The sequence below is a fragment of the Helicoverpa zea genome, chromosome 14 (assembly GCF_022581195.2).
Source record: "Helicoverpa zea isolate HzStark_Cry1AcR chromosome 14, ilHelZeax1.1, whole genome shotgun sequence".
In the NCBI taxonomy this organism is placed as follows: Eukaryota; Metazoa; Arthropoda; class Insecta; order Lepidoptera; family Noctuidae; genus Helicoverpa; species Helicoverpa zea.
In genome coordinates, this window is record NC_061465.1 from 4067285 (window position 1) to 4092577 (window position 25293).

At 38.9% G+C, this 25293-nt stretch overlaps 1 protein-coding gene across 14 annotated transcripts in view; it reads left to right on the forward strand.

Moving 5' to 3' along the window:
• Positions 1 to 25293, forward strand: part of LOC124636264 (spectrin beta chain) — a 69680-nt gene that overhangs the window by 33732 nt on the left and 10655 nt on the right. For all 14 annotated transcript variants that reach the window (XR_006985115.1, XM_047172267.1, XM_047172269.1 and 11 more), the window contains exons 3-31: positions 2921 to 3072; positions 5098 to 5271; positions 5831 to 6119; positions 6487 to 6658; positions 7139 to 7267; positions 7484 to 7696; positions 8095 to 8292; positions 8405 to 8534; positions 8795 to 8944; positions 9267 to 9406; positions 9822 to 9946; positions 12338 to 12468; positions 12982 to 13127; positions 13425 to 13548; positions 14989 to 15239; positions 15742 to 15901; positions 16484 to 16622; positions 17693 to 17874; positions 18185 to 18299; positions 18874 to 18998; positions 19383 to 19583; positions 19782 to 20934; positions 21310 to 21571; positions 22093 to 22297; positions 22682 to 22876; positions 23292 to 23471; positions 23841 to 24085; positions 24527 to 24750; positions 25085 to 25281. Coding sequence is in view for 13 of the 14 variants with exons in the window: in XM_047172267.1 (XP_047028223.1) it covers positions 2921 to 3072; positions 5098 to 5271; positions 5831 to 6119; positions 6487 to 6658; positions 7139 to 7267; positions 7484 to 7696; positions 8095 to 8292; positions 8405 to 8534; positions 8795 to 8944; positions 9267 to 9406; positions 9822 to 9946; positions 12338 to 12468; positions 12982 to 13127; positions 13425 to 13548; positions 14989 to 15239; positions 15742 to 15901; positions 16484 to 16622; positions 17693 to 17874; positions 18185 to 18299; positions 18874 to 18998; positions 19383 to 19583; positions 19782 to 20934; positions 21310 to 21571; positions 22093 to 22297; positions 22682 to 22876; positions 23292 to 23471; positions 23841 to 24085; positions 24527 to 24750; positions 25085 to 25281 (6107 nt within the window). In the remaining variant the exon portion in view is untranslated. The remainder of the gene's footprint in view (positions 1 to 2920; positions 3073 to 5097; positions 5272 to 5830; positions 6120 to 6486; positions 6659 to 7138; positions 7268 to 7483; positions 7697 to 8094; positions 8293 to 8404; positions 8535 to 8794; positions 8945 to 9266; positions 9407 to 9821; positions 9947 to 12337; positions 12469 to 12981; positions 13128 to 13424; positions 13549 to 14988; positions 15240 to 15741; positions 15902 to 16483; positions 16623 to 17692; positions 17875 to 18184; positions 18300 to 18873; positions 18999 to 19382; positions 19584 to 19781; positions 20935 to 21309; positions 21572 to 22092; positions 22298 to 22681; positions 22877 to 23291; positions 23472 to 23840; positions 24086 to 24526; positions 24751 to 25084; positions 25282 to 25293) is intronic.

Genomic DNA, 25293 nt, shown 5'->3' on the forward strand with positions numbered 1-25293 from the left:
GTATCGGTACAGTGTTCAAACACCTTTTTGGTGTAATGGATGAAGAAGACGCCATAAGATACAGCAATGCTATTCAAACTGTCGAAAAGGATCGAACCCAATTGTCTAGATTGATAAAAGAAAATATTCTAATTACCACTTCAACTCTGTCTTCCATTAAAGAAATTACAAAAAATATTACTATAAATGAACAACGTTTAAATAGTGCTGTTGAATTATTGTCGCGTCATTTGTTGAATGTAACTTCGTTATCAGGTAACTTGTTGTTACGAGCTAAATTAAATGAAATTGTAAACATGTTAGAGGGAAGTTTATTAGCACTGTCCTTTAAGTTAGAAGATATTATTAATGGCATTATGTTTAGTAAATCAAATATTTTATTTCCTTCTATTATCACCCCTAAGCAATTATTTTCCGAATTGGCTGAAAATTATAGATTTCTGGCTGACTATAATCAATTTCCTGTTAGTCTATCTTTAGAAAATATTTACCTATTAATTAATGTATCTGAAATTGCTTGTTACTTTAAAGATGATAAAATTGTTTTTGTTTTGAGGGTTCCCCTTGTAACAGCCAAAGATTTTAACTTATATAATTGTATCCCATTTCCTGTAACACTCACAAATAACACGTTTTCTACAATAGTGCCCTCTACTAAATATTTAGGAATAACTAAGGATTTATCGTCTTATTGTAAGCTAGATAGTTTAACTAATTGTAAAGTTTTATATAGCTCGTATTATATATGTGAAACATTAGATACTTATTCTAGTTCCGTAACTCCGATCTGCGAATCGGAAATAATTTCAAAGGCCCTAATTTGTGTGCCGAATCAATGTGAAACCAAATTCTTACAAGGTAATTATGAAATTTGGCAAAGATTGAATAATAATAAGTGGATATATGTAATAAACAAACCTTCCAAATTGTTAATTGACTGTCACAATCTAAGTAACACAGAAACAACTATTTCAGGCACAGGTATACTGAGTATCCCGAGACATTGTATAGCATATTATAAAGAGTTAAGGTTAATTCCAAAGGTTACTAAAATTATTAGAATGCAACAAATAAACTCAAATTTTAATTTGATAAACGATTCATGCTGTAATAATGTAACATTCAATAAACTTAAACAAAATATTCCAAAATTGAATTTAAAAAATGTTAATCTTGATTCTGTTATGGCAGAACATACTAAAGCAACAAGCCTTATTATAAAAGGTTTAGACAGAATAACTGAAAAACCACATATAGTTTTATACAGTGAATATTATTGTTATACTACTATTTTAATTAGTATCGTAGTTTTAATCTTAACCCTATACTTATTATACAAGGTGTTGATTTGCATTTGTGCCATAGTTCAGGAGGAGGACATACAATACGTAAATAATCGATTGGAATTACAGTAGATGGGAAATAACTAATATGCACTGCTTTTTTTGTCATTGTAATGTCGTGGTATTTCCAAAGTAATCCAATTTTATGAATGAAATTTATGAGTGATCGTTGCGTATGCTTTGTGTTTGCGTTTGTGTGAGGGTGCAGCACGGTTTTAACGCCAGTAACATACGCGCAGAGTTTAAATAAGGCTAGATGACATTTACGGAAATCCGAAAAAAAATTAAAGAAAAAAAATTACGTACCAATTTTTTTATTGATTTGGGTCGAGAATCATTAGCATAATTACCTCCTTGAATATGGCACGGATGCAAATCAACAGCTTGTATAAGTGTATCAGATCAGGCAAATGTCACCGTATGACAGATAAGAAAAACAAGAAGAATATTGATAAAAATGAGGAACCTTTAGAAATTGCCGACTCTACTGAAATTCCTGCACCTAAAATCCGGACATCATAAACGTAAACTTCACTCTTCAGGTGAAGTTTAGTCTTACCCTCGGGGGCTGTTATACACTGTATGCACTTTAAGCATGTGTGAGAGACCACCCAGCGCGATGTTTGTCATCCCGTGAGACAGCGGGCAGTACTAATTAATAATCCGATCTAACCAGTCGTTCATCCAGTGACTCTCTCATCCAGTGACTCTTTCATCCAGTGACTCTCTCATCCAGTGACTCTCTCATCCAGTGACTCTCTCATCCAGTGACTCTCTCATCCAGTGACTTTCTCATCCAGTGACTTTATCTTATCCAGTGTATCTCTCATGCAGTGACATTTACCAGTGACGTTTTATGTACTCATTTGTGTTTTACTGCAGAAAATTCTAATATACCTAATATTTGGAAATTGGACCTTTTATTCCAAATCACCTAACTATATAACAGTTCGTTGATTAAACTAGTTAATGTGGTACCCTGAATTTTGTGTTATTCAATTAAAATAATATGGATAAATGGATATTCCAGTACAACACCCTGCACATCTAGGGCTGGTCTTTCCGCTCTGAAGCGTGCGAATAGCAATCTGATCCACATCTCGAATTACACATATTATATTCCGAACCCAACACCTTATCGAAGTATTGTCGTGTGAGTTATTACGATGTCGTCGGCTGCCCCGGACGGGCAGGGCCCTCCACTGCCGAAGACCACGAAGCCAGAACTCTGGTCGCCGTGGCGCGGTCGACCCCACTGGCGGTTAATGTGTTAACATTCCCTACTTTGTTTTTATCGTTTTCCTTATAATTTGTATGACATTTTACTATGTCCATTATTTTTGGTATTCAGGTCCGTTTTTCAGTAAATTCTAATTAAGATTAGTCTAAGCTTTGTTTGAGTTCTTTTGGTAAGACTTTTGTACTGTTTCAGACATTGTTAGAACCTAAATAATGTAATTTTCGTCGTGTTCAATCTTCATAATGTATATTTTAAGAGTTCCCCAAGGCACTGTTTTAGGGCCGACGTGACTGATATTGAATTTATCTATTCGCTAACTAATGTTATTTGTTGACAGACGAACGAGAAAGTGTACAGAAGAAAACTTTTCAAAAATGGGTGAACTCTCACTTGGTTCGCGTCGGGTGCCGTATCGGCGACCTGTACGTAGACATGAGGGACGGCAAGCAGCTTATCAAATTGCTCGAAGTGCTCTCTGGAGAGAGATTGGTGGGTATCTTACACTGCATCTTATGCTAAAATACCTTATTCAGCTCAAAAACAAGCATTTTCCGAGAAGCACCTCAACCTAATATTCATCTGCATCATAACATTTCCTTGCAAAATCTAAGTAGGTACGAGGATTACGAACTATCCATTCGTGCTAATTGCGTTAGAGTCATTTGAGCCTTATTTAGCACGTTTAGCCGTACACGGATGCTGGTAACAGTTGCCTAGTCCCTTTCCTGTACATACTAGAACACTTGCATAATGATCACATTTGTTTGCATCTTAATAAGAAAGCTGGGTAGTTAATTTAAAACATTCAAGTAGTCCTCCCTAACATAAAATCTGCTAGATTCTTCGCTTTATGAAACTAAACATTTAAATAATCTTATAAAGACTGTCAAAGGTTCGCCTTCGCATTATTCAAAGTTGTTGGCAGTACTAACGTTAACGAGGCTTAATTGGTGCCATTACTCCCACTATACTCAAATCTAAATCTTCTGTACCTCAAGTACTGTACTCTTTAACCTATTGTGCTTTCTATGAGCAAATTGTGTTAACAAAATGTCTTCTATGGTACATGAAACGAAGTAGGTATATACCTTTGTGTTGGAATGTGGTATTTTCAATAGTCAATACATAAAAACTACATGATATTAATGTACAGTTTGCACGAAGAACTTTTGAAGGCAGTTCTAACTCCCAACTTCATTAACGCTTATTATAAAATTGACCATAAAAGCAAGCTAGCTGGATCTATTTACGACCTTTTCATGTCCTCATTAAACCCATCTTACGGGCTGCGTAAACCTACAATGAAAGTAGAAAACTGGTACAGAGCCGTTAAACTACTTCTGTTTATGTCCATATTTACTTCGCCATTTCTTTACAATATCGTACGACCATCAAAGGTCATCGCCTGGGAAAATCTTTCACTATTTCTTAATGCCAATAAAACAGTTTCAATAATTATCTTCTCTGGAAACGATTTATTGTATTTATACAACAAAAACTTTCTACAAATGACTGAAGAGGCTTTACTTAAAATGCCATTGTTTTGCTCGTCATTTCAAATAAATTAAATTTAGAAATAAATCATCCGTTAACAGAATAGCCTTAGTGTTTTTGTCACTATAGTATACATAGACAATGCTTAAATTCAAGTTCTTATACGTTAGTCGCATAAAAAGCAAACAATAGCCAGCATCGACCTGTAGAACCGGACTTTATCCCGACTTTGGCGACGCGACGAAGCAAAAATGAATTTGGAATTCTTGTACTTGTTCATGCTCTGTGTAAAGTATACTGCATTGTTTATGGACCACTGTTTCGTTATTTACAACCTTTGCAGACGTCCTAGGCTGGTCTTGGAAGTCTGTAACATATTTTAGTGTGAATTTACTAACTTCTTTCAAAGTTTTCATGTTTGTTATAACGTGATTACGTGAGAATTTATGATTTGTCCATGTCATTTATAGTAACATGTTTTTTGACGATCAATGCTTCTCTAGAAAAAAAAGAAACTACTACATGACAGGAAAGCAATGCCCCATGATTAACGATATTGTATCGAAGCTGTCGTGACAAACTTCACGCGCCTGTCGGCTTTCATCATTTAATGCGACTTCGTTTGAGTCTGTCTGATAGGTAAATTGCTTGAAGTCACGCGCTCACTGTCCCATACAAGCCCAAATCCCATAACGAAGACGTTCACCCAGCCTGCAGATAAACTGTTATGGTAGTAGGTACTCAGTTTCCATTTTATGTAGGTAGGTACTTGTAAAACATCGCATCGTATGGATAGTATAAAGGAAACGACGCAGGAATATATGAAGGGCTGATTAAAATCCTCCTTCTATTTCCATGTCTGATGGTGATCCTCGGATTCGGATCATTTAGAAATTGTAACAGATTCTCCTTTTCTATAGACAAAATTTGTAAATCTATTTATTCAACTTGTTGAGAATAGACCTCCTCAAATTGCCGCCGAACCGTAAATATTAAAAGTATTTTTTTTTTCAATTGCAGCCTCGTCCAACCAAAGGCAAGATGCGTATCCACTGCTTGGAGAATGTGGATAAAGCGCTGCAGTTCTTGCGTGAACAACGAGTGCACTTGGAGAATATGGGATCCCACGACATCGTCGACGGCAACCCGAGGCTCAGTCTCGGTCTTATTTGGACCATCATTTTGCGCTTCCAGGTAAGTCTGCCATACTCATTTATTTTTTTTTATATAAAGTTCTGGGTATACTCAGCTTTGCAGAAGAGCTTCTAATGCGGAATCGACTTGTCGATAGAGGAGTTAGGCCTCTATCAGCAATTTTTCGAACATTGGTGTATCTTCGCACAGTGATGTCAATCATGTGATCACCTTAGTCAATTGTTTAGTTTCACATTCATAGAACACCATAATGTTGACTTTATGGCGTGAATCTATATTTCAATGGATTCAATAGTACGATGGAATGTTGTATTAAATTATTCACAGTCGATTACTTGTTTATTATCCCTATTCAATAGGCCACTGCGATGAGGATATTTTTGCGTTTAAAACAATTTAACAGATATGAGTATAGGGAAAGAAGATGTAAATTGTACATAATATTAGTTAGGTACTTAATTATATGAAAATAACATTAATTTACTTGCTTTGATTTTGTAGCTACAAACCATTTACATAGGCAGATATAGCCTAAATTGAATAAACTTTTTTTTCTAATAAATAAGCCTCATGATAATTTAATATTTATCTGCAACAGATCCAAGACATCACAATTGAAGAAACCGACAACAAAGAGACAAAGTCCGCTAAGGACGCTTTACTGCTGTGGTGTCAAATGAAGACGGCAGGCTATAACAACGTCAATGTACGCAACTTCACGACATCTTGGCGCGACGGGTTGGCCTTCAACGCCATCATACACAAACACAGGCCCGACCTCATTCAGTTCGACAAGTTGCATAGAAGCAATCCTATGCATAACCTGAACAATGCTTTCAATGTCGCTGAAGAGAAACTTGGACTTACCAAGCTTTTGGATGCTGAAGGTGAGCTAAAGCACGCAGATTGGTTGAAACGTGCCAAAATATGGTTGGATACGTAAAAAATCGCAGAAGCCTTAGCTCTGACGGGAACCTCATCAGAGGCTTTTTGATTAGTTTTCACTGTTTTCTTTCAATCAAAAGAATACATCATAATGAAATACTTGTGAGAAATATAGCAATAAGTTGATAAGCTCACATGATATAGGCCCTGACTCTTGTATTAGGTGTATTCCGTTTATAATCTATATCTCGTCCGACAAACTTTAGACCTCTTGTTTCCTACAAATGTGTAACTATCATTAATGATCGATATGAACTTTTACAGTTATTTTTATATTTTATTTATTATGCCTTTATTTTTGTTTTCCAGACATCGCTGTCGACCACCCCGATGAGAAGTCAATCATCACATACGTGGTGACGTACTACCACTACTTCAGCAAGATGAAGCAGGAGACGGTGCAAGGCAAGAGGATCGGCAAGGTGGTCGGCATTGCTATGGAGAACGACAAAATGATGCAGGAGTATGAGTCGCTTACCAGGTACGTGGCCAGAAAGTCAAAGTCTAAAACGTTTATTGAAACTGGGCTACTGTTTAGCACTATTTTGTGTACAAAATTACAAAAGGACAGCACCCAAAAAACGCCCCTCTGTCACCACTTCTTAGTGTATTGGCTGGGAAGAAGAAGTGGTGAAGAATAAACTTCCCAGCAACACAGCTGTCCATTAAAAAGGATTCCTGATATACCACAATGTTCTGATACAGATTTTAGTGAAGTGACTATAGTTTCATAGATGTGTTAAGTAAATAGCATTATTGATCTCATAAGTCTGATATATAGGACTTAATAATTTGCGATTTGTTTTTACCATCATGAAGATGGAGAACTCTTTTGAAAGTTTCCATCAGTCCCGAAATAGACTCTTTTTGGGAAGTCAGAAGAAATTAATCGTGTTCTCAGATCCACAGGTAAAGCTTATTCTACCTCAACTGGGTATTAAATTGAAACTTTTTGTTCCAGCGATCTCCTGCAATGGATCGAGCGAACGATCGAAGCGCTCGGCGACCGAACATTCGCGAACTCTCTGGAGGGCGTACGTCAGCAACTCATACAGTTCGCTAACTACCGCACTGTCGAGAAACCACCTAAGTAAGTACCAAAACAATACACTATAACTTAGCCTACTGACATCTGACATTCGGATTCTTCAAAAACAATAAGCAATAAATAATTGTAAACCTTTGCACAATATTGCAAACTGATTATTAACCTAACTCTTTATTTATTGTGCAGCTGACAACAGCATTAAAACCAGTACCATCAAAACCATAAAGCAACAATAACATTTCCAATTTTCCCCGACAGGTTCGTCGAAAAAGGCAACTTAGAAGTGCTACTTTTCACGCTACAGTCGCGTATGCGAGCGGCCAATCAGAAGCCGTACACGCCGCGTGAGGGCAAGATGATACACGACATCAACCGCGCCTGGGAGAGGCTCGAGAAGTCCGAGCACGAGAGGGAACTGGCTCTCAGGGAGGAACTGATCAGACAGGAGAAACTTGAACAGCTTGCTGCTAGGTATGTAACAATCCAAAATTTACAATTATGTACTCCAAAAAACACTCAGCTACATCCTGTGGGACTAAAAGCCGACCTCAACATAGTTGGGAAAAGGCTCGGGAGATGATTTTTATTATGTATTTTGGTTCTGACACACAGATTTTTAAAGATTTATGTCTGGTTGCATCAATAAAAGATGTTGTCAAGTTACTTATCATATATGGCAGCTTACATTACACAATTTACATTTGGAATAATGTTTACTATTTCTATTTAAGTTTTTTTTTACAGTCCAAATGATAAGTAGGGTTCATACATCTAACATAGTTCACTCTAACTCTTACAAAAAAATTAATATTAGTACCTACTACATAATACATATCAAGACAGAACTAGCAATAATCCTCTCCCAACAGATTCAACCGCAAAGCCCAGATGCGAGAGACATGGCTGTCAGAGAACCAGCGCTTGGTCAGCCAGGACAACTTCGGTTTCGATCTCGCAGCAGTGGAGGCGGCCGCTAAGAAACATGAAGCTATTGAGACAGATATCTTCGCGTATGAAGAGCGAGTGCAAGCTGTTGTGGCTGTGTGCTCAGAGTTGCAGGGTGAAAGGTGGGTTTTTGTTTATTTTTTAGACATGTTATCAATTTTTAAATATTTAAATAACACATTATTTTAATTTTAACTAAAACATTGTAATAAAAATTGTGAATGTTGTTTCCAGGTACCACGACATGGAACGTGTTTCGGCGCGGCGTGACAACGTGCTGCGGCTGTGGGCCTACCTGCTCGAGCTGCTCCGCGCCCGCCGCGCCCGCCTCGAGCTCTCGCTGCAGCTGCAGCAGAACTTCCAGGTCTGGGCTGCACCACTACACGTCTGCCAGCACTTGGATTTTAGCGGATTGAAAACATTAGACCCGTAATGGTCAAAAAAGAAGAGAAATCGGAAAAAACGATCTTTGAAAACAAATTTTATATCCGAACTGAGAACTTTCTCGTTCGGGGAAGTCGTTTGATAAGCAGGGAACCCCGCTGATTTGACCCGTCTTCAAAATACAATTAACTCAATTAATTGTTTTTTTTTTTATATTAATATACCAATATCGATAAACAGGAGATGCTATACATCCTGGACTCCATGGAAGAGATCAAGATGCGTCTCCTAACAGACGACTACGGAAAGCATCTGATGGGCGTCGAAGATCTACTGCAGAAGCACGCTCTCGTCGAGGCCGACATCAACGTGCTCGGCGAGAGGGTTAAGGTGAGCAACGACCAATCATAGCCGCGGAATATCACGTCATCATTGTGACAGCCAATGAAAAACATATACGTTTGAATCACGAACGCATTACAGGTGTCAAACTGAACTATATAGTACTGGCAGAATAGATTAAATCCATAAGCATTTATAAGGAAATTACTATATTGGATGTGTCCACTTCGTTTTTAAGCCAATTATTATCTGCCTAGCGCTTTCCTAATGTGGATCACTCTGTTTCTTCAATTTTATTTACATGTATCATTATTGCTATATTTAATTCTCCTTTTTTGAAGTCGGTTAAAAATAAACGTTAATCCCACAGGTGGTAGTGGGTCAATCTCAGCGCTTCCTGGAACAAGAAGAGGGCGGTTACCGTCCCTGCGACCCCGCCATCACGGTGGAACGTATTCAACAGCTCGAGAATGCTTACGCAGAGTTGGTGCATCTTGCTGTTGAACGCAGGTAACATACTTTTTTGTATGCAGTTTAACAGGAACATAGAATTAAGACATAAGGCTGTCTGTCCACGGAAGCAAACGGAGAAATCCTGGCTAATAGCATTGCCTAAATTCTTTGACAATGTCATAAAATACTACTTAAAATTTTTGGTAAAAGGCACAGGAGATGACTCCACAATGCAGCTTCTCTGCGCTTTTGTAGACAGGCGGCCTGATGTCCTGACTCTATGTCTGGCAAATATGCTCAGCACCAGGCATTAATAACTTTCTTGTACCCCTATATGTTTTCCTAATGACAATAGTAGTAGTACCAATACTTATAAAGTGTTATTATGATATTAAAATATAAATAATTTCTTTATTTCTAACCTATCATCACTTATTTAGTATTATAACAATATTATTTGTTGTTAAAACAGAAAGCGTCTGGAAGACAGCCGTAAGCTGTGGCAGTTCTACTGGGACATGGCTGATGAAGAGAACTGGATCAAGGAGAAGGAGCAGATCGTCTCCGTTGATGACATCGGACATGATCTTACTACCGGTATGTATGGTAAAAAGTAGAGTGATCTTTGTAGTTCTCGCCTTCTATAAGGTTTGATGCAACATGATTCTTTGAGGGCTTATAAAACCGCAGAGACAAATAATAGGGGTTAAAGTATGAAATTGCCGATTTGTACTGAAAATCGAAATCTTAATTAAATCTTATCTAAAAAAGATGGATCAAAATTGCCCCACGTCCTATAACAATGTGACGTATCTCAAAAAAAAGATAAAAATGTTTAAAAAAATATGGCATACTCTCTAATTTATTTTTTTTACACCTTCATACGAAAAAAATGCTTTAAAAATTGTTCAGGCGCTGTTATGAAAACATCGTTCATAGGACTATTTATGGACTATTTTATTAAATTATTTTTTTGTTTGATAGGGTATACCTCACAGGTGGTCCCATAATCATCGGGTCAGGATCTGATGATGGAAACCCTGAGAAATCCAGGGCAACTTTTGAAAGTTGTAGGCATGCGCAAAATAAAAACTTGACTATAAGGTGTATGTCTTATAACAATATGCAACAGTAAAGGTTTGGAGCTGACCTGATGATGGAGATGAAAGAAGGTCGAGGGAACTCGACAACAAAATATTTAAACTACCTCAGAAGTCGGTGTCTAATGGATGTACCTAAGTTTATTTCCCCACCGACTTCTAGGCCGATGTTCTTAAGACTAGTTTTTTTGCTTTTCAGTGTTTTTGGAAGTTTTTTTTTTTATTTTTGGCTTTTCAGTGACAAGCACAGTTGTCACTATCCGCATAAGTGGAAAGTTCTTATCAATACAAATAATATGAGCCCAAACACGAGCTAGTTTACATATTCGGTTGTCGAGTTCCCTCGACCTTCTTTCGTCTCCATCATCAGGTCAGCTCCAAACCTTTACTGTTGCATATTGTTATAAGACACACACCTTATAGTCAAGTTTTTATCCTGCGCATGCCTACAACTTTCAAAAGTTGCCCTGGATTTCTCAGGGTTTCCATCATCAGATCCTGACCTGATGATTATGAGACCACCTGTGAGGTATACCCTATCAAACAAAAAAAATAATTTAATAAAATAGTCTATAAATAGTCCTATGAACGATGTTTTCATAACAGCGTCTGAACAATTTTTAAAGCATTTTTTTCGTATGAAGGTGTAAAAAAAATGAATTAGAGTGTATGCCATATTTTTTTAAACATTTTTATCTTTTTTTTGAGATACGTCACATTGTTATAGGACGTGGGGCAATTTTGTATGGATTGTGATCCGTCTTCTTTAAATTTTATTTTTTAACAAACTGATTTAATCAAAATAGTTGCCATTATTATCTATACATTGCGGCCATCTAATAGGAAGGTCATTTATGCCTGTACGATAGAACTCTGAGGATCTAGACTGCACAAACTGTGTGAAAGAATTTTGTTCTGCCTCCTGGGAAGAAAACTTATTGTCACGCAGATAATTGTCCAAATCACAAAAAAAATGGTCGTCCGTTAGAGCAAGGTCTGGCGAATATGGAGGAAGAAGAATAGTTTCCAACTGCAGTTCCTGAAGAGTTAAAACGGTTTCTCTTGCTGTATGAGGTCTCGCGTTGTCATGGAGCAGTAACGGTGAAGGTCGATTCATGAGTCGTGGCTGTTTTACTGCTCATATTTGCAACATTATTCGGTGTTCGGCTGGGTATCTGGGTAGTTTGACTAGGATCGGCGTTCACCGTCTCTCTTAATTCCTCGTTAATCACCTGTCAGGCGGTCTTCCTCGTGGCTCGTTCTTGAAGTCGAAGTTTCCACCACGAAAGCGTTTGATCCAAAATCCCACGGTGCGTTCATTAGTAGACACCTCTTCAAATGCAGCATTGATATTGCGGGCTGTTTCTGCCGTTAACTTCCGCGTCGGAACTCATATTCAAAAGTTACTCTTTTTGCAGTATCCATCTTTCTTGTTTAAGTTGAATAACAAAAACAATTGAACATCGATAATCAAATGTTTCACATTTTTAAAAAGAAGAACATCACAGAAACCATGTGAAAAAAGTTTCATTCGAAAACCTCAAACCATGAAGACTCTATGGCAATTCAAAAACCTACTAGAATAAAACGGCAATTTCATACTTTAACCCCTAATACTTCACAGAACATCGTTTAATATAATAAACTAGCGACCGGTCCCGGCTTTGCACGGGTGCAATACTGATACTAAATATACTACAGAAGAACAAAAATGTTATTATACACATAAATCTTCCTCTTCAATTACTCTATCTATTAAAAAAATGCATCAAAATCCGTTGCGTAGTTTTAAAGATTAAGGCATACATAGCGATATAGGGACAGAGAAAGCAACTTTGTTTTATACTATACTGTAATTCTGTATATAAAAATAATATTTGTTTTCCAGTGTACCTGCTAATATCCAAACATAAGGCGTTGGAGGCAGACGTGCAAGCTCACGAACCGCAGCTGATGAGTGTGGCCGCTGTGGGAGACGAACTCATCTCTCAAGGACACTTCGGCGCTGATAGGATCCAGGTATGTACTAGAAATAACTTGGTTCGGTCTATGGCAATGTTGCTGACAGAGAATAGTCGTTAATCTAGTGAAGATAACTACACATTTTTATCAAGAAGATGGACGAGGTAGATTTCCAGTCTATCTAGCTATCTAATCCCGCTACTAAATATTGTCACAACTACCAAAATAAATTATGTACTTGATTTACCTCAAAAAGTCTTTTACGAGCTCTTGTGAAATATCAAACCAGTTGTACAATTCTAAAAAGCATCTTTTTTTTTTATTTTATTTATGAATTTTTGTATAACCATTTTTTGTAAAAGTACGCAATTCTTAGGGAATATCCAACAAGAATCTAGAACATTAATCCCAAAGAACGAAGAATTACGCTACATTGGTTTTCTTACAGTACTAACGAATTATGTTAGATAATAATAGGGATCGATTTAACAGTTCATTTCGATATTCCAGTAGAAGTTAACAAAGTCTATTTTTTAAGTAAAACTATAATATTTATTTGTTTGTAAACAGGACCGTCTCCGCGACATCCTATCTCAATGGAACCACCTGTTGGACATGGTGTCTCTACGCAAGAACCGCCTGGACGCCGCCGTGCGTTACCACCAACTGTTCGCCGACGCTGACGATATCGACAACTGGATGCTGGATACGCTTAGGTAAGACCATCAATACTTTTACCAGTGAAAAATCAGCTTCACTTGTAACTATGTATATAAAAATCTTAAAAATCTTAGAATCTTAATTTGACCCCCTCCCGGTCTTCGACTAGGATGTAATTTTGCCCACACTCTGAGTTCTGATGACAATACATGACTAGCGCGCAATATAATTATTGATATGGAACTCCTTTCTGCAAAGCACACTAATAAGCAGAATTTTAACGCTATAGCAACAGCCAAACTTGAAATTGCTTTAAAACAATAATACTAATAAATTCGTATTTCGATGTTCAGATTGGTATCATCTGAGGACACTGGCGTCGATGAGGCTCAAGTGCAGAGCTTGTTGAAGAAACACAAGGACGTTACCGACGAGCTCAAGAACTACGCCAACGTTATTCAGCAGCTCAAACAACAGGTACGCTATGCTAACATTACTTTGTACCTTGTAATATCATAAAGAGGAATTTGTTTGTTTGTAATGGATAAATTCATAAACTACTGGACCTATGATTAAAATTATTTCACCATTAGAAAGTTACATAACCTGTGAGTAAGCTATATTTTCTCCCGGTATGGGCAGTACATCTCACGGGACTCTGATGAAACCACGGGAAAGCGGCTAGTAGTTTATAAGACAGATAGTAAAAAACATTTTTTTTATTCCATCGAAAGTAAACAGCTCTTAGTTTGAATCTTCTTTTAAAAAAAAATAATATCATATGAAATATTTGCTGGTGTAATCACTTTAACCATGGTCTATGTTCGAGTGGCAAACAGTTGCAAAAATCTCCTTGCTACCGATAATAGTTAATACCAATGAGTTTTTGTAAAACAGGCGCTAACAAGTTCAAACAGAGCTTCATAAATTAGATTATTAGATTTAGACAGTCTTTCTCGTATTTATTATGTATTAGTCTAGCTAGATTAAGTGAACTCCTATGATTATTTTATTTTTTAAGATTTATTTACTGCCATTACAATGAGCTATTTGTATTTGTACATGTTGAACTATGTGTTTTTAATAAATTTATTTTTATTTTTATAAATAGACATCGGATTATATGCACTATCAAAATGCCAAAATATGCATGCAAATATGCACTAAAAAAGAGCGAAATATGCACAAAATATGCACAATTAAAAAACCACTATTAAAATTAACTTTTATTTTCAGAACATATATTTAAATATACATAGAGGTACTATTAGTTGTAATTCTTGTGACAATATACAATTACTAATTTTCAAGGTTTTCTGCCGCCAATTTTTGACGTTTGTCACTTAAAATTAATTTATAGGCTGAAAATGACCTTTCGACGTCAACTGACGTTACCGGACAGAACTTGAAATTTGGCCATTTCTGCCGAGACCTCTTCAGGTAGAGTTTGTCCGCTGCCATTGATAAATGCGTTAACTTTTTTTATTGCTTCGAGACTTGGGTTTTTATACAAAACAGCATTTAATTTGCCACGAACATTTTCTGAAAGTGAATTCGGAAGGGCGTTACTCTGTTCAATCATTTTGTCTAATATTTCCAAGGACTTGCACAGAGGAAGGTTTTTAGTTTCTAGTCTCTCAATGGCATCGGGTATATTGCTAAAGTGTGTTGCAATAAGAGCAATATTTTGTTTAATTGAAGAATCCTCAAATGCCTGCTGGCTTGAATTAATTGCAATGGCTTCTGAACTGTCAAACTGACTGAAATAAGCACTATCAATGAAAAAGTACCAAAATATGCAATAACGCTAAAATAATAGCATAATATGCATTTGCATATGCAAACATGCAAATGCATATAATCCGATGTCTATTTATAAATAACTGCAGTTAGTTGACAAATATTTTTTTTCACCAGGCGGCCGAACTAAGTCCGTCCGACGCTTCGAGCGCGGAAGTGGTCGCTCGCCTGGGCGCGGTGGACGCTCGGCACGGCGAGCTGGCCGAGCTAGCGCGGCTCCGCAAGCAGCGCCTGCTCGACGCGCTGTCGCTGTTCAAGCTGCTGGCTGAGGCCGACGCCGCCGACCAGTGGATCGCAGAGAAGGACCGCATGCTCGACACCATGCTGCCGCCTAAAGATATCGATGATGTTGAGATTATGAAGCATAGGTTTGTGTTATTGATTACTTGTGACCCGCCTCGGCTTTGCAGTGGTAATAATTTTTCTGCACTATTTAGTGGATGTTATTATAGATATAAACCTTCCTCTTCAATCTAAAAAAAAAAATGCATGGAATTCGGTTGTGTAGTTTTGAAGATATAAGTGTACAAAGAGAATAGGGATATAAGGACAAAAAAAGCGACTTTGTTTTATACTGTTGATTTGGGGAAAATAGTTGAAATATGTAATTGGTGCAAAATATTAAGTAATTTTTCGTAGACAATTACAACGTTTCAGCCATTTTGACGCGAAAACGTAACTATATAATCGACAGAAAGTCTCTGTTTTATATTCCCAAACACAGACATCATAAACTACCATTTTCTTGAAGACAACTATTTACTTTGAAAATTGAACGTGAAAATTCATAGTAACCAGTTGTTACAAGAAAACTGACATTAATATTCTTAATGCTTTATATTGTACCTCTAACATGTACCCTTTCTACAGATACGACGGTTTCGACAAAGAAATGAACGCGAATGCATCTCGAGTAGCCGTCGTCAACCAGCTGGCGCGGCAGCTCATCCACGTGGAGCACCCGCAGGCCGCGCGCATACAGCAGCGCCAGGCCGCGCTCAACGCCGCCTGGAGTGCGCTCAGGGAGAAGGTACATGCTAACCACTTACTTAACCACACGTACGTACATTGTTAAGGGACACAAAGTAGATATACAAAAAAGTAACAGACTGGCAAGGGGTATATATGTATGGCTCAGTATAAGCCGTACTGAGCACAGTCCCGATTTTCAGATATCCCCTGACCATTATTGAAATGCCTTGCTTAACTTTATGACACCTCGAATATGAGTTGAACAGAAAACATTGTAAGGTAGGATGGTGGAAGTGTATAATTTGCGTGTAACTGTGCTCGGAAGTTATTTGCGAGTCGCCAATAAGTATTGGTATCTAAAATATACAGCACCTATATACACCGGTACGTTATTGGACGGCATAAAATTGGTTATTCATTTACATCGAAAACATAACTTCTAGACTACTTGAAATTTATTTTCACCTGAAGACCAAAAATCTGATTCCGCTTTGCATTCTGAATCGACTACCAAAAAAAAAAAATACATTTACTCTCGGCTCAATATTTTTTAGAAAAAAAAAAACATGTATTTGTAATACATAACACACAATTTCAAACGATTTTACGTTATTAACATATTTTTTGTTCGATAATCCAGGCGGAATCTAAGAAGGACGACCTTAAGTCGGCCCAAGGAGTGCAGACATTCCACATCGAGTGTCGCGAGACCGTCTCCTGGATCGAAGACAAGAAGAGGATCCTTCAGCAGACCGACAACTTGGAGATGGATCTCAACGGTAATCTATACAAATATTATAAAGCTGAAGAGTTTGTTTGTTTGTTTGAACGCGCTAATCTCAGGAACTACTGGTCCGATTTGAAAAATTCTTTCAGTGTTAGATAGCCCATTTATCGAAAGGCTATAGGCTACTTTTTATCCGGGTTCGTGCAGAGGTTCCCACGGGATGCGGGTGAAACCGCTGGCAGAAGCTAGTGTTACATATATACTGCTAAATGTTACATATAAAAAAACACAAAACTTATGTAATTAATAAAATAGAAAAGTATCCAAGTAAAACATCTACATTGCAAAAAATAAAATTACAAGATCTCACTATTTTATTTCAAAAAGGTCATGTTTTTTCACTGCTGGCCAATTTTTCACACATAGATACTTACTTTAAACTTATAAGAAACCTCATTCTATGTGGACGATAATATTCACACATTTATACATAGAGGTATTTATTACATAAGTTAACGCTGATCCTGAATGAAGGACCAATAATAGTCGTGTAATGTAACACGATCCTGACTTGACAAGATACTTTAGTTTCCTAGATGATTTGTGGTTACAAACACAAGAAAAATAAATATGTTTTATCAACAGTCTTATGAAGAACTTTTCAGAGTACTGTTGTGTATTTATAGCAGTAATTAGCATTTGTTTTTTGTTTACAAGTTTTAGTGATGTTGAAAATCTTTTACACGTAATTACTGCATTTTCGGTCGTGAATATTTTTGGTAATTAATACACTTTATCATACCTGTGGTGGGTGTATACCTAGGGGCCACATGCATGTTTTTAGACTCGGAATTTAGGGTGCATCTACACGGTGCATGTAGCTGGAGCAAGTTAACATGCGCAAGTGACAAGAGCACGCGGGTGGGTATTTTGCTTCGGTACATGCGCGAGTCGCTGAACCCGCACGTTTATAAATGCATGTAACCTGCGCGTGAGCCTCAACATGCGTAAGCTACTTACTTGCACCGCGTAGATGCACCCTTAGTTGCGGACCGTTATCAAGTTTTAGCTTTAAAACTTTAGTTCTTTATTTCAAAGTTATTAATTTTCATTCATTTTCAGGTGTGATGACTCTACAACGTCGTCTATCTGGCATGGAGCGTGACTTAGCCGCCATCCAGGCTCGCATCTCGTCCCTGGAGAGTGAAGCCAGCGCCATCGAAGGCGACCATCCCGAGGAGGCTCAGCTCATCCGCGACCGTGTCACCATGATCACTGAGAACTGGGAACAACTTACGCAAATGGTACGTTTACCTACATTTTCATAAAATTTCCTACACAGGGTGGGCGCAGTATGATTGCTCCTTGCATATTTCTTTGTCTGACCTCGTTGATGGAAGGTCTATTGTTTTTTTTTTATTTAAAATAAAAACCTAACTTCTGATAAATTAGCTAAAGTATTTGATAACTCATAAAAGTCATTAACATTTGCGTAAATAAAAAAGAGGGTTGTGAATACCACTTAAAATACAGACTTTGTTCTGAATTCAAATTGCTGATCCTTTAGGTTAATTTCCCTAAAACATTCATAATAATTGTGTTTCATTTCTCCAGCTCAAAGAGCGTGATGCGAAACTGGAAGAGGCCGGCGACCTGCACCGCTTCCTGCGCTCCGTGGATCACTTCCAGGCCTGGCTCACCAAGACACAGACCGATGTCGCTTCAGAAGGTCAGTACTGCTATGTCAAGCCATATAATCTTAAAAATAACTTACGGTTATCCCATAAAAAATATTTTATAATAAATTTTAAAAGAACAATGTCAAACGTCCATAGTAACTTAGGCTCAATAAAAATATTTCATGTACAGTGAAAATTCTTACAGTTTTTTGTGTAGTTTAATGTCAGAATTACTTATTAAAATGATTTTTTTTTTGGAAAAGTTCTAGATAACAATGAAATATTTTATAAGAAGTTAGTATTTTATATTTAAATTGTTGTAGTAACGTAAGGCCGAAACCTGACATTGTTCTTTGTTATAAAATATTTATTTATCAAATTTCTATTTCCGAAAATGTTGTAGTCATAAATTAAAATAAATAGTATCCAATAAAAATATAGGAAAGTAGTTTATGTAATTAAACTCTTTGCAAGCTGCTGTATTAGTCTTACAAAGAGTTATCGTAGCGTACATACGATACTTCTTATTGTCATCCGGGTACGGAGGGTAGTTCCTTCGTGAATCCACAGGCGAAAGCTAGTTTGTTATAAACTTTTAAAGTAATATAAACAATTTGTTTACAGATACGCCGTCCAACTTGGCGGAGGCAGAGAAGCTTCTGTCTCAGCACCAGACCATCAAGGAAGAGATTGACAACTACAAGGACGAATACGCCAAGATGATGGAGTACGGAGAGAAGATTACTGCCGTAAGTAATGCATTTAGTGTACAAGCAAAAAGCAGGACATTATAAAAATATTTATTTGTAATTATTTTGTCGAAGATTACCAGTATAAATTAAAATCAGATATCTAACAATTTCGATTCAGTTTGATATTTAAATGTTTTGCAATCATTTTGCATATTCATACATTGTAAGATAACCATCTTGCCACCACCATTTTAAACCGATTTTAAACTTTTCGGTTGTCAGAGCTGGTGTTGTGATAATTTACTAGTTTTGGGTCCCAATTAAATTGATTAATTTGCTAAATTAACCATTACAATTCAATGCTTATTATTAAACTGTTACATATAACATGGAGAATATTAAACTTTATACTTGTTATTAAACTGTAACTCATTTGTACAGGAGCCATCAACACAAGACGATCCTCAGTACATGTTCCTACGCGAGCGCCTGAAGGCGTTGCGCGAGGGCTGGGCCGAGTTGCAGCAGATGTGGGAGAACCGGCAACAGTTGCTGACGCAGAGCCTCGAGCTGCAACTGTTGCAGCGTGATGCCAGGCAGGCTGAGGTGTTGCTGTCCCACCAGGAACATCGCCTGGCTAAGGTAACCTTAACATTACGATTATAAGACGTTCAAGGAAAAGGGTATGCTTTTTTGCCCTTTCCGGCTTCGTAAAACACATAAAAACAGCTCTTGTAAAAAAAATAATATATTTAAATGTGAAAGAAATATATAAACAAGTATGTTTTAGTATGTACTTAATAACGCAACACAATAAGAACTCTCAATTGTAATTGCAAGGTGGAGCCGCCCGCCAACCTGGAGCACGCTGAGAACATGATCAAGGAGCACGAAGCCTTCCTCACCACCATGGAGGCCAACGACGACAAGATCAACTCCGTGGTGCAGTTCGCCAACCGCCTCGTGGAGGAGCGGCACTTCGACGCCGACAAGATACAGCGCAAGGCCGACAACATCGACGCCCGCCGCAACGCCAACCGCGAGAAGGCGCTGCAGCAGATGGAGAAGCTGCAGGACCAGCTGCAGCTGCACCAGTTCCTGCAGGACTGCGACGAGCTTGCCGAGTGGGTGCAGGAGAAGAACGTCACCGCGCAGGACGACACCTACCGCTCCGCCAAGACCATCCACTCCAAGTGGACCCGCCATCAAGCCTTCGAAGCAGAGATCGCGGCTAACAAGGAACGCCTGTTCGCCGTACAGAACGCTGCCGAGGAACTCATGAAGCAGAAACCCGAATTCGTCGAAATCATCTCGCCAAAGATGAGCGAACTGCAAGATCAGTTCGAAAACCTACAAACCACAACCAAGGAGAAGGGAGAACGCCTATTCGACGCCAACCGCGAGGTTCTTCTGCACCAAACCTGCGACGATATCGACTCGTGGATGAACGAACTCGAGAAACAAATCGAGAACACCGACACCGGCACTGATCTGGCATCTGTGAACATTCTCATGCAGAAGCAACAGATGATCGAGACACAGATGGCCGTTAAAGCCAAACAGGTCACCGAACTGGAGACTCAGGCTGAATACTTGCAGAAGACCGTCCCAGACAAGATGGACGAGATCAAGGAGAAGAAGAAGTCAGTGGAACAGAGGTTCGAGCAGTTGAAGGCACCGTTGTTGGACCGCCAGCGTCACCTGGCTAAGAAGAAGGAAGCCTTCCAATTCCGCCGTGACGTTGAAGATGAGAAACTATGGGTGCACGAGAAGATGCCTCTAGCTACCAGCACCGACTACGGCAACTCTCTGTTCAACGTGCAGATGTTGCAGAAGAAGAACCAGTCGCTGAAAACTGAGACTGACAACCACGAGCCCAGGATCCTGACTGTCATCTCTAACGGACAGAAGTTGATTGATGAGGGACACGAGGATACGCCCGAGTTCAAACAGCTTATTGACGAACTTACCGCGAGGTGGCGAGAACTGAAGGGTGAGCGAACATACCATTACTTCTTTACTGTCATTCCTACATCGTACGGCTGATACTATTAAGATGAAGTTCGGTACTTAGATCTGGGTCCTGAAAGTAGGTTATCTGGGAAGCTTGTAAAACCGCGGGAAACCTATACCAAAGTTAGCGTTACGTTGCTCATTGCCGAACAGTCGAGCGATATCTAATAGAACATATATTTCTAAACATTCTTCTCATTAATATAGGTACTATCTTACATTAAACGCTTTCCTTTTCTAACTACTTTCCTGTGCCCATCAGGGTCCATAATTGTGACAAATATTTTATATTCTCCACCTAATGTTCAATATAGAATGCAAAAAAAACTATGATATAATGTATGTTATTCAACAGATGCCATCGATGAACGCAAGAACAAACTGTCCCAATGGGAGAAGGCGCAGCAATACCTATTCGACGCCAACGAAGCTGAAGCCTGGATGAGTGAACAGGAGTTATACATGATGGTGGAAGACCGGGGCAAGGACGAGATCTCTGCGCAGAACCTGATGAAGAAACATGAGATCTTGGAGCAGGCTGTCGATGACTATGCGCATACTATCCGACAGCTTGGAGAGATTGTCAGACATTTGACTGCTGATGAACATCCGCTTAGGTACGTTATTTGTTTCTTATGTACAATTTTATTCATGGTACACGTATGGTTTTCCGAATTTATTTAGTTCACATAAATGTATTTAAATTTTAAAATATTTATATGTATTAAACGAATTTCTAAAATTTTTATCACAGTTGAACATAGTCCTTCTGTAATTCTTTAATAGCGTTGTAAAAAAACTTGCAGGTACTTTTAGAAAGCACAGGAATGTAAATGTTCTGAATTAAATTAATTCGACTAAACATTAACATACAAAAGTGCTGTCTCTTGCAAAATTATATCTAATCTGTCCGCAAAAACGGTCTTTTTATGGGAAATCATCAAATGACTCCTCCCGCTGTAAGTTAGCAGCGTGAGGGAGTGTCAGACTCTTACTGACTAATCACGTTCTTTGTAGGCCTTTTATGTACCAGGGCCTCGGTAACTCTTTCGAACAATCCCGTAGCCCCCAGAAACAGTCTTATACACACAACATTATGTACTCCTGAGTAACTCCATTCCTATTTCTAACCCTACAGCGAGCAGATCTCCGTCAAGCAATCTCAAGTGGACAAACTGTACGCTGGTCTGAAGGACTTGGCGGGCGAACGTCGCGCCAAGCTCGACGAGGCGCTGCGACTCTTCCAGCTGTCCAGGGAGGTCGATGACCTGGAACAATGGATCACTGAGAGGGAGCTTGTAGCCAGCTCCCAGGAGTTGGGACAGGATTACGATCATGTTACGGTAAGTTTTTTGAAAAATATTATTTCTGTGTTATTTTGAGATGATTTTTGGGAGTGGAGTTGTCATGATAAATATTCTAATATGAATACGTCGTACATAGTCTAATTCTTTTCTTTACCATACGTTTTCAGCTTGTATGAGAGGTTAAAATTGGTCTAAATAGTCTCTTGACTGCCAACTCAACTTTGTTCATATTTAATCGGTTCAACTTTTGTACTGAACGTTTTTTTGACAAAGCAAATATTAACATTGAATGTAATGTAATGTTGAGTCTGAGTTGAAGAAAAATATGAGACAAGTAAAGTAAATTATAAAATCAGCAACTTAATTTTTCTTGCAATTCTCGCGGAGAATAACAGCAACATGTAACACTTTGTATCGCAGCTGCTCTGGGAGCGCTTCAAGGAGTTCGCCCGCGAGACACAAGCCGTGGGCTCGGAGCGCGTGGCCACGGCCGAGCGCATCGCCGACCAGATGATCGCCATGGGCCACTCCGACAACGCCACCATCGCGCAGTGGAAGGAGGGGCTCAAGGAGACCTGGCAGGACCTGCTCGAGCTCATCGAGACCAGGACACAGGTAACTCACACTAAAACGATAAGCAAATATTAGACACCTGTTTATGTCGTTAACGTTTGTCTATATTGATACGTTTTCAGTTTATTCGGATGATTGATTATCCCTCCCTCTGCCAAATGCCAATGAAAATGGCCAATGATTGATCAACATTCCCCGTTATTATAAAAGGAACTATTATCATCATGTGCATAGATTTTCAACTGATCAATAGTGGAGTATGTATCCAATGTAACCAGATATAACCGGATACAACAGTTTGGCTATTTGAACGAGAAAAGAAAAGATGCTTTTTGAGGCCAGAACTCGCCACCCGACCGATATTGCCAGCCGCAGGTTAACCTGTGATCTGTCCAACCGCGTCATAATTACTTAGATCCTCTTTATTAATTACCACTCAATTATGATTTTTATGTAGATGTTGGCGGCCTCCCGCGAGCTGCACAAGTACTTCCACGACTGCAAGGACACGCTGCAGCGCGTGAACGAGAAGGCTCGCGGCGTCAGCGACGAGCTCGGCCGCGACGCCATCAGCGTCGGCGCCTTGCAGCGCAAGCACCACAACTTCATGCAGGACCTCAGCACTCTGCACCAGCAGGTATACTTACTGAATATTACATACATGCTGAACTTACATACGTTTTTTTATAGGTAAAAAAAAATGCTTAAAGGTAACGTATTGAGAAATTAACATTTAGGAATTATAGACTCTTGTGATATCACAGAATGGAAAAAAAATTTAGGACGCTATATTTTTGTTGTTATTTTGAAAATGCATTTTACTGGGCTGCCTTCATTTTTATGACGTTCGAAAGTGCTGTTTGGAAGCCAAGTTTGAATAAATGATTATTGATTCTGATCATACCTAAGAGTATCCAGCATCCAGTTGTCAATATTTTTGCTAGACCAATAATTTCCACGTGCCTATCTCACCCAAATACTCTAAAATATGACACCCAATGTCCAGGTGGAGGCCATCCGCAGCGAATGCGGCCGCCTGGGCGCGATGTACGCGGGCGAGAAGGCCGCGGAGATCACGCGGCGCGAGGAGGAGGTGCGCGGCGCCTGGGCCGCGCTGTCCGCCGCCTGCGCCGCCCGCACCGCCAAGCTGGAGGACGCGGACCATCTCTACCGGTTCCTCAACCAAGTCAGGACCTTGACCTTGTGGATGGATGATGTGGTCAGGCAGATGAATACTGGAGAGAAGCCACGGTTAGTTACCGTCATTTGTTTATTGTAAAATGTATACAGTTAGGTTGGCAATACACGGCCCGCTTGAAGCAATCAGGGGTGACAGCTTTAAGCTGCGATGCTACCGCCCGAATCAATTGCAACCGCACTAGCGGTTCGTATATGCGCGTCCATAGAACTCTGCAGTTCACTGTGCAGTCGCAGCTTGTGATTAATTGTTTTTATGTTATTAATTACCATTGTGAAGATGTTATTATTATTGAAGATTGAGTATGTCTGAAGGAAAAATAATGTAATGTGCTTAACTTCTTAGATCGTGCCCCCTAAATAAATAATGACATATCTTTGAATTTTACGAACCCTTCATTTTAACAAACACACGCAGGATTTGAAAAAATATTTCAATCATATTCATAAAACTTCTAAAAAGACTCTTATTAAACATCCTACATCGTTTCCCAGTGACGTCAGCGGCGTAGAACTGCTAATGAACAACCACCAGTCTCTCAAAGCGGAGATCGACACTCGCGAAGATAACTTCTCAGCGTGCATCTCTCTGGGTCGCGAACTGTTAGCCAGACAGCACTATGCGTCCGCCGACATCAAGGAGAAATTACTTCAGCTGACCAACCAGCGCAATGCCTTGTTACGCCGCTGGGAAGAACGCTGGGAGAATCTGCAGCTTAGTAAGTATATTTGCTTAATACAGGTACACAGGTTATACAGGTACATTTTACAGTCTAGAATCAATATGGAAAAATAAATAATAATATCAATATGTAATATGTATAGCAATTTATGTACACAAAGTAAATCCAAAAAAAGGAAGATAGTTCTTTTGTAAAGAAATGTTTTTCAGTAGGTAGAGATAAAATATGCTAAGGTTGAATATTCAATTCTTATTTCGCGTTTTTTTTTCTAAGAAAACACTTATTAATTTAAAAGATATCGATAAAATCTTCGAACAAAAGTATCGATGCATCCAAATCGTTTTTCTCACCCCTGCTTCAATGACCACAGTTCTGGAGGTGTACCAGTTTGCCCGCGACGCGGCCGTCGCCGAAGCGTGGCTGATAGCCCAGGAGCCGTACCTCATGTCTCAGGAACTCGGTCACACCATCGACGAAGTGGAATCACTCATAAAGAAGCACGAAGCCTTCGAGAAATCCGCCGCCGCACAAGAAGACCGATTCTCTGCACTACAGAGGCTCACTACCGTATGTATAACT